At 38.8% G+C, this 10154-nt stretch overlaps 1 protein-coding gene across 9 annotated transcripts in view; it reads left to right on the top strand.

Moving 5' to 3' along the window:
• The first annotated feature begins 1240 nt into the window (after positions 1–1240).
• The window catches only part of LOC131243135 (calcium-dependent protein kinase 26-like), a 49523-nt gene continuing 40609 nt past the window's right edge, over positions 1241–10154 (top strand). For 8 of the 9 annotated variants that reach the window (XR_009169891.1, XR_009169889.1, XR_009169890.1 and 5 more), the window contains exons 1-3: positions 1241–2611; positions 3329–3472; positions 3567–3719. Coding sequence is in view for 6 of the 9 variants with exons in the window: in XM_058242259.1 (XP_058098242.1) it covers positions 1852–2611; positions 3329–3472; positions 3567–3719 (1057 nt within the window). In the remaining 3 variants the exon portion in view is untranslated. The remainder of the gene's footprint in view (positions 2612–3328; positions 3473–3566; positions 3720–10154) is intronic. The other variant, XM_058242264.1, reaches the window with a different exon arrangement.

Genomic DNA, 10154 nt, shown 5'->3' with positions numbered 1-10154 from the left:
AAAGTTGTTGCTCATTGTTTTTATCGGTTTTGTCACGTGGTAAGTGTGGGCATGCCAGAATTGGATTTGTGACTCAATTCAAATTGAACAACTATATGACCCCAAGTGTTGAGATAGGTAGATACACGGTATATGACAGAGATCGAATGAGATTGGTCACCTATTTAGCCACTAGCTCAGTATGTAAATAGTATTAGGTGATATTCAGAGGTTAGGTTTTGTCATTGGATTATGGGTTACATCTTTTCCTTCCGTATGAAATGAATTTTCAATATAGATAAAAAGAAAGACAAGAAAGGAATCCTTACTGTTAGTTGTGAAGAGCAACTGCAAAACCCCTTCCCGGATTGAGAACTGAATCCAACGTATGAGCAGAGACCCAAATTACAGCTGATATTATCAGCTACTTTATTAATACTATGGATTACACGATGGACCATAAACAGTAGGCAAAAAACTTGCAAAAATGGTTAAATAATTACACTCAGAAATGTAAATGACCATAGTTAAAAGGACGATTAAAATATACCTTTGAGTTTGATTTGGTTAGTACGACACAAAAATTTCCATTTGAATTCCTCGACTATATGTTGCTTTAAACCTGTCATCAAGTTTCTTCCCACATTCTAATGTTGCTACAACAGCTTCCATAACATGACAGCTTCTATATGATTGTTTAATCTATTGCTTAATAGACATGGAAGGGTTGCTTGATATACTCCGTAATACCTTCTTCATATATTCCTTAGATGTCTAAATACCGCAAATCCATTTAAATAATATGTAACTCATTCTGATTGACCGGATCAAGTTGACATCCGTGTTTTCTCCTCATCTATGTCTATTTCACCTAATCATCATGTTGCATGGCAAACAAACATTTCAGGGAGCCCGTTTTTAACGGACTGTTAAGTTGCCAATGTTTCCTATGGTGGGTCCACCTGAGATTTGGATTTTTTTGCTCGTGCTACGAAATTAGCTGAAAAAATGGATGAACGGCGTGGATAAAACACATACATCATGGTGGGCCAGCAGCACCGACCAGTAATCCGAGCGACCCTGAACACCCGTGCCGACAGGGCGAAATCTCACGGAGTGCCACATGAATTAATGGTCAGGCAGCTTTGTAATCCCAAGACAGCTTTGTCGTTTTCGTCAAAGAAGTGTAGAAAATTCCTAAAACCGCGTCATATATAAGAAACGAAAGCTGGTCAGCACCTCTCTGCAACCAATCCCCCGACCAAAAGAAAAAGAAAAAAAAGAAAGAAAGAAAGAACGAAAAAGAAAATTCAAAGAAGAATGGATTTCTACAAAAAAAAAATTGGGTTTTCTCCCAACGTGATCGCGAAAGAGCCATGAAATTTCTTCTCCCCCTATAAATTCCCATTTCCCGATCCATTCCTTCATTTCCGCTTTTAGAATTCTCATCTTCTCTCTCTCTGCGATTTCCATCTCTTCTGTTTAAAACCCCAGATTCCTAGAATTCTCCTGAAATCCTCGATTTCCAGCTGAACTCGATCGATTGTTTCGAAGATTTCGCCGGTTTCGATTCGAGATCTCTCCGTTCCTGATTCCATCTGGATTTTTCCGATCCGGAGTCCTAGATTTCTTGGATTTTTTTATTTTTATATTTTTTGTGAGATTAGGGATTTTGTATTTGATTATCTAGATATTCTTGTGCTTTTGATGTGTGGAGACTGAGAAAAGTCGTCGATTGGATTAGAAGCTCTTCGTGGAATTTATCTGTGATTTCCAAGGTCTGGGCTGCTTTGTTTCTTTCTCTCCACGATTGGTGTGATTTTCCTTGAATGAGGCAGAGTTTGTAGAGGTCAGGGGTTCGTGCTTCGTTTCATGGGCAATACATGCCGCGGATCTTTGACAGGAAAATATTTTGAAGGCTACACCGAGCCAATCGACCGATCAGCGCATTCTAGGCGGACTGGTTCCAATTACTCAAATTCCGATAACTCCGCTCACAGTGTGGGTTCTCAGTTGATTCCCGTAAATAGCAATAAGGAATCTGTGAAGGACGAGGGCAAGAATCTCCCATCTCTCATTAATCCGAAAGCGAACAGCATGAGGCGAGGGGGTGATAGCCAGGCTTATTATGTGCTCGGTCACAAGACAGCAAATATTCGCGATCTTTATACCTTGGGCCGTAAGCTGGGGCAGGGGCAGTTTGGAACAACATATTTGTGTACGGAGATCTCAACGGGGATTGAGTACGCATGTAAGTCAATCTCAAAGAGGAAGTTGATTGCAAAGGAAGATGTAGAGGATGTCAGGAGGGAAATTCAGATAATGCACCATCTTTCAGGTCATAAGAATGTGGTGACCATAAAGGGTGCTTACGAAGATCCGTTGTATGTTCACATTGTGATGGAGTTGTGTGCAGGGGGTGAATTGTTTGACAGGATCATTCAGAGAGGGCATTACAGTGAGAGGAAGGCAGCTGAGCTGACTAGGATTATTGTGGGGGTAGTTGAAGCTTGTCATTCCCTCGGGGTCATGCATAGGGATTTGAAGCCTGAGAATTTCTTATTGGTTAATAAAGATGATGACTCTTCACTCAAAGCCATCGATTTTGGGCTCTCGGTTTTCTTCAAACCAGGTAAAAACATCTGGCATTGGAACCATGTTTCTCTTCTTGAAGTGATAGAGACGTGTTGCCAAGATACACGTATTGTAGAGAATGTTACAAATAGAAATATTTTGAATAGTAGGATGATATTTTTGAGGTTGGTGTTGGCTGTTGGGATTACAAATGTGCATTTGTTTGCCGTTGTAAGAAATGATTTCTCAAAAATAAAATAAAATGTTGTTATCTTCTTTCGGTCATGATAAGCTGTAACTTATTGAAAAGAAAAATCAAAACAGAAAGGAAGGGTTTCTCTGAAATGCAATCATGAGAGACTGCATCTATGACCATTTCTCAATCTTATGCTGCCATGTCTATCGCAGTCATATTTTTCTTAGTTAGTAAGAGTTGTCTCACCATACCTTTCAAAAAAAGAAAAAAAAAAGAGTAGTCTCACCCTTACTATATGAAACATAATTGGAGTACTATGCCCTTGTTGTATTTCTTGTGTGAAATTCATGATCACTTTCCATGCTTTCTATTTTGAAACATTTTTGCTCTTTCTTTCCCACTCTAACATCCGTTTATTAGGTTATATTTCTCCTTCCAAAGAAGGGCAATCTATAGTTATGTTATGCTTTTCTAGTCTAAATGTATTCATTTCTGTAATCACTTGCACTCTACCACTTTAGATGGTTCTGTTTTGTGTTAATGTGGTTGTTTAATTCTATGAACGACTTGCTACTTCAGGTCAGGTATTCACGGATGTCGTTGGCAGCCCATATTATGTTGCCCCTGAGGTACTATGCAAACATTATGGGCCTGAAGCAGATGTTTGGACTGCAGGGGTTATACTATACATATTGCTAAGTGGTGTACCACCTTTTTGGGCTGGTATAGATTGATATACTATTCTTCTTCTTTTCTTTTTGCTAGTCATCTGCTCCATCCATCTTGTATACTCAAAATTTTCTCTATTTTGTGTTAGAAACACAGCAAGGGATATTTGATGCGGTCTTGAAGGGAGCTATTGATTTTGAGTCAGACCCATGGCCCTTGATCTCTGATAGTGCGAAGGATCTTATCACAAAGATGCTTTGTTCCCGTCCTTCAGATCGCCTAACTGCCCATGAAGTGTTATGTAAGTTGGCATCTCTTATAATTTTTCGTGGTGTGGCTTCTTTTGTTACTATTGGGAATATTTCCAAGACCATATTTTTTAACCAAAAAAAAATAAAAAATCACCACAAATTTCTGAATTTACCCAAACACCCCTGTTTGAAATAACCATAGTATGCTTGACATGTTTGTTTTAATGCACCCTTTTGAAAGATGAATTGAGAATTTTGGTCATTGCGTGGTGTTATTGTCTTTTCATGAGCTTCAGTGTGGTTTCAGTCAATTGTTGGAAAATATTTCACAAATAATATTGGAAACCGAAATATAAAAATAAAATTAACACCAGGCCGAATCAGGTATGTAATATGATGTCCTTAAAGCTTAATTCACTCCCTTCTTGAGTAAGAAATTGAGACTGTTGATGGGTTACAGGCGATTTGCTTCTAGGATAAGACAAGTCTTTTTTCTTAAGGTCCTGCATGCAAAAATCACAAAGGTACTTACTCAGGGACTTGGTTAATGTAGTTCGAAACTCTGGCAAATTTGTTGAGTGATCGAACTCAGAGACTGAAACAAGGTTCGAGTCACTTAGCGAGTTTTTCTTGAGCAATTTTAAAAGAAAAAAACTTAGAGAGATTAGATTGGATTGAATTTGTTGGACTTGGATGATTCTAGACTTGGAGGGTCCAGTTTATATAGCATTTGGGGTGTGGACCGTTGCCATATAGTCATCAATGGTTCAAAGTGCGCCATCTAACATCACTACAGCCAGATTGCCCACACCCACGCCCACACCCGTGCCCAAGCCCGAGCGTGCATGTGCGCGTGTGATGGGGACATCAGAGGACCTACTCAAATGTACCAGAGACGGAGATGATCACTCACATTAGTGCAACTTTCTTTGTGGATGGGTGACCGGTTCCATATGGGGCCCGCCAGACCATTTTGAAGACCCCACATGCATTGGACGTGCATCAGGAAGACCCCACATTGGGATGATGCATGTGAGCTGCTTTAGAGACTATTTTAGTCATAGAATTTCTATTTCGTGTCGATCCGACCGTTGGATCTTGTCGTTCAGGCCAATGGGTCACCAGATCTTTTAGATTTGGGCCCCTTGGACTCTGATCTTGCTTTTTTTTTTAAAAAAAAAAAAAATATATTTTTTGTTATTTTTAGGAGTTATTTGATGGTTGAGATTGATAATATATGTTTTAGTTTTCTTATTTTGGATGATGGGTCACTTTACTTAAATGAGTGACATAGTTGTAATTATTCTGGATTTTAATTCCGCATTTTTAATTATAAAAGCACAGGGAGGGTAGAGTTCCAACCGTAGTGCAGTTTTGATAAGAAAAAAAAAAAAAAAACCCATCCATTCCAATTAAATTGTGGAAGGGTAGAAACTTGTTAGGTGGTGGATTCCCCAAGGTACATCCTTCCTCCTCCTCTTCTTCAAAAGGTAGTCTTCTTCTTACATCCTTCCCCTCTCTTCTTCGAAAGGTATTTCTTCTTCTTCTCTTATCTTCCTCTTTTTCTTCCCATTACAACCTTCTAAACTCTAGATCTTCAATTTCCTATTTTTTCAAATTCGTAAAAACCCTAATTCTAAAATCCCTAATTCTCATGAACCCTAATTTTTCAAATTTCATATTTTTCCCTTCTTAACCCTAATAATAAAACCTACTAGTCATCCCCTTTAGTGTAAAACGTGCCTATGTTAAATTGGAAGTTTTATCCTTCAATCGATCCTAGTTTTAATTGATTTATGTGATTTCTTGGCATGCGGGCATGTGATTTAGATTAAATCAGCATTTATTTCCTATTGTTTACTCTTAATTAATTGGTAGGTTAGTATCTTTTGTTAATTGAATTACTTTATGTACTCTTTCCGCGTGCTAATATTAAATCGTGTGTACTGCATCAAATTTGGTATCAGAGACCATAGGTTTAGCATAAGTTTTTTGTGTTGCATCTAGGTTAGGGTCACATCTAGGGTTAGTAGAGCATTCATTGCATAGAGGATCATATTGCTGAATTTTTGTTGGAGTATCCTATTGCTGAATTTTCAGCTAGCGTTTCCCCTTATACCGTTGCTGAAATTTCAACATAGTAATCTCAAGTTGTCACATTGTTGAATTTTCAGTTTGTAATTTTCAGATTACAATTTGGCTGAATTTTCAGTTTAGCACTGTCGGATTACTATCCTGCTGAATTTTTTCAACATAAGATTTGAGGATAGCAACTTGCTGAATTTTCTGATTAGTGTGTCTAGCATGATCTCTAGGTTAGTACTATCATTGTCATCACATTGTCCTAGGACTTAGGGTTTCCTTTAGAGTGTCCTTGTGTATGCCCATTTGTTTAGGACGTGATTTTGGCTTACATCCCACTATGAATCTAAAGCAGATTGACGAGGCCCTTAACGCTATCAACTACCATCCGACGGCTATTGAAGCGCACAATGGGATCACCACAACTCAATTGATCGTGATCAATGCGCGTGTCAATCGACTTGTAGCCTCCCTTCAGGCAAACCTCGACACTCGGGAAGATGTCCAATTACAAGTCAGGGATCAAGTTGAGGCTGTGCCACTTGCAATAATCAGTCGCGCCTTAAGCCAAATTGTAGAAAGTGATGATTGGCGCAGGAATTCAATTTTCCACACTTATGCCAAGCGTGGTGGCAAAAACTACAAGGTAATCATTGATAGTGGCAATTGCAACAATGTGGTATCTGCTCGCACCGTGAATTGCTTAGGTATGCTAGTCGTTCCTCACCCTCAGCCCTATCGAGTCTCATGGGTAGATGCATCTTCAATTCTGGTTTCTCAGCGTTGTCCTATTCCTATCCAGTTTTGTTCCTATACGGACACGTTCTGGTGTGATGTTTTGCCTATGGATATAGGCCACATCATTTTGGGCAAGCCTTGGTTGTATGACATGGACGCAACACTATTCGGTCACTTGAATACGTGTTTGTTTCTGTATGGAGGCAAAAGGATTGTCTTGAAGTCTCTCCCGCCCAAAAGCATCCCTAAAAAGGAGGACGTCAAGACGTGGTCCTGAAGATGTGGCGAAACTCTAGCTTAAGTCTCTTCCTATAGTTAATGCCAAAGAGTCTGAAAGAGAGACTAAAATTGATTTGACGTTATATGCCCATGTGGCAAGTGAGGTCACACCTAAAGTTGTTATGGAGATGCCACCTGAGGTTACACCTGAGGGTCTTGTAGAAGATGTAGGACACATGATTTAATGCTAGCATGCAACGTAGAGATTATGAAAGAGTCCATAAAGTAATTGAACTAACAAAAGATGCTAACCTACCAATTAATTAAGAGTAAATAATAATAAATAAAATCTGATTTAACTTTAATCACATGCTCGCACGCTAAGAAATCACATAAATCAATTAAAACTAGGACCGATGGAAGGATAGAATTTTCAATTTAGCATAGGCAAGTTCCACACCCAATGGACAAATTTGTAGGTTTTATGATTAGGGTTGGGAAAGGGGAAAATCTGAAATTAGGAAAATTAGGATTCATTGGAATTAGGAATTTTGGAATTAGGGTTTTTAGAAATCAGGGAAAATAGGAAATTGAAGATCTAGGGTTTAGAAGGTTGTAATGGAAGGGAAAAGAGGATGATAAGAGAAGAAGAGAATACCTTTCGAAGAGGAGAGAGGAAGGATGTAAGATGAAGAATACCTTTTGAAGAAGAGGAAGAGGAAGGATGTACCTTGGAATCCACCAAACAAGCTTCTACCCTTCCACAATTTAATTGGAGGCTTTAATAAAAAAAACTCTAGAAAATAAGGAGGAAAATTCCTTCACACAAGAGAGCTCCACTTTTTTTTCTTTTTTTTCTTCTCAATGACACCACTAGGGTTGGAACTCCACCCCCTTGTGCTTTTATAATAAAAAATTCAGAATTAAAATCTAGCATAATTACAACTATGCCACTTGCTTTAGTGGCCCATTGTCCAAAATAAGAAAACTAAAACATATATTATTAATCTCAACCATCAAATAACTCATAAAAATACTAAAAACCATGAAGAAAGCAAGATCAAAGTCCAAGGGCCCCAGATCTAAAACATCTGGTGGCCCGATGGCCTGATTGACAAGATCCAACGGTCAGATCAACACGAAATAGAAATCCTATAACTAAAATAGTCTCCTAAACAACCTACATGCATCATCCCAAGGTGGGGTCTTCCTGATGTACGTCCATTGCATGTGAGGTCTTCAAAATAGCCCGGCGGGCCCCATATGAAACTCGTCTCTCATCCTTAAAGAAAGTTGTGCTGATGTGGGTGGTCGTCTCCGTCTCTGGTACACCTAAGTAGGTCCTCTGATGTCCCCATCAGTAGAGTTACCATCTGAGGTGAGTCCGATATTGGAGGAGTCCAGTGTTGTTATTCCAGAGGGCATATCAGATGAGTTTACACCCGTGCGGGACATTCACGTATTGACTCTACCAAACCTTCATCATGATTAAATGAATCCTGGAGAGAAAGTGGATTTGGAAAGACAACTAGATGAGCTTAGGACCCCTATAGATTGCATACCCATGTATGTGTTCCATAGACCTTCAGAGTTTGCATATGCATCTATACAACATACGCATGACTTGCATGTGGAGATTAGAAAAAGAATCAATATAAGTAATGAAACATACAAAATGGTTGCTGACTCACACCATAGGTTTAAATAGTTTGTTATGGGTGATGAAGTCATGATTGAAATATGTCAAAAAAGGTTTCCACAGAGAACCATAAAAAAATTACAAGCCCGTAACGCTGGACCATATAAAATCTTGAAAAGACTGGGTTCGAATGCTTACTTGATAGATTTTCCACCTAACATGGGTATCAGTTCCACATTTAATGTGGAAGATCTTGTACCATTTCATGGACATTCCCCTAACCCTCACATGAACTTTGATAATGATGCCCTTGACCTGTCCAAAATCTATGGCCATTACGTGACTCCTCTTCTCAACCTTTACCATCTGTACCACCCATACCTATGAGAAGAGAGGAGTTGAAGGATATCTTAGATGAAGAAGTGGTTTCCACACGACATGGCGATTACTAGGAGTACCTTGTTAAGTGGAAGGGCAGACCAAAATCAGACAGTACGTGGATCATAGAGGCAGAGCTTCAGCGACGAGACTCGGATCTCCTCAAGCATCACAACAGCTTTATTTCGCCAGAGTCAAAATCTCCTCAGCCGAGGGGAATTGATGGGGACATTAGAGGACTCGAATGTACCAGAGACGGAGACGATCACTCACATCATCGCAACTTTCTTTGTGGATGGGTGATGAGTTCCAGATGGGGCCCGCTAGGCCATTTGAAAACCCCACATGCATTGGATGTGCATCAGGAAGACCCTACCTTGGGATGATGCATGTGAGCTGCTTAAGAGACTATTTTAGTCATAGGATTTCTATTTCGTGTTGATCCAACCGTTGGATCTTGTCGATCAAGCCATCGGGCCACTAGATCTTTTAAATTTGGCCCCCTTGGAATTTGATCTTGCTTTCTTAATGTTTTTGGTTATTTTTGGGAGTTATTTAATGGTTGAGATTGATAATATATGTTTTAGTTTTCTTATTTTGGATGATGAGCCACTTTACTTAAGTGAGTGGCATAGTTGTAATTATGCTGGATTTTAATTCCGAATTTTTAATTATAAAAGCACAGGGAGGGTGAAGTTCTAACCCTAGTGGAGATTTGAAAAGAAAGAAAAGAAAAAGAAAAGAGAAGCTCTTTTGTGTGAAGGAATTTTCCTCATTGTTTTCTTTAAAAAAAAAAAAAAAAAAAAAAAAAAACTCTCCCTTCCAATTAAATTGTGGAAGGGTAGAAACTTGTTTGGTGGTGGATTTCCCAAGGTACATCCTTCCTCTTCCTCTTCTTCGAAAGATAGTCTTCTTCTTAGTTACATCCTTCCCCTCTCTTCTTCGAAAGGTATTCTTCTTATTCTTCTTCTTCTCTTATCTTCCTCTTTTTCTTCCCATTGCAACCTTCTAAACCCTAGATCTTCAATTTCCTATTTTCCCCAATTTCTAAAAATCCTAATTCCAAAATCCCCAATTCCCATGAACCCTAATTTTTTAAATTTCAGATTTTCCCCTTCTTAACCCTAATCATAAAACCTACTAGTCATCCCCTTTACTGTGGAATGTGCCTATGCTAAATTGGAAGTTCTATCCTTCCATCGATCCTAGTTTTAATTGATTTATGTGATTTTGTGGCATGCGGGTATGTGATTTAGGTTAAATAAGATTTTATTTCCTATTGTTTACTCTTAATTAATTGGCAAGTTAACATCTTTTGTTAATTGAATTACTTTATGGACTCTTTCATAATCTCCGCATTGCATGCTAGCATTAAATCATGTGTCCTGCATCGATGTTCCAGTGCGTAAGAATAATCCACACTCAAAGA

Source organism: Magnolia sinica, chromosome 4 (assembly GCF_029962835.1).
Source record: "Magnolia sinica isolate HGM2019 chromosome 4, MsV1, whole genome shotgun sequence".
In the NCBI taxonomy this organism is placed as follows: domain Eukaryota; kingdom Viridiplantae; phylum Streptophyta; class Magnoliopsida; order Magnoliales; family Magnoliaceae; genus Magnolia; species Magnolia sinica.
This window is presented reverse-complemented; position numbering and strand designations above follow the sequence as displayed.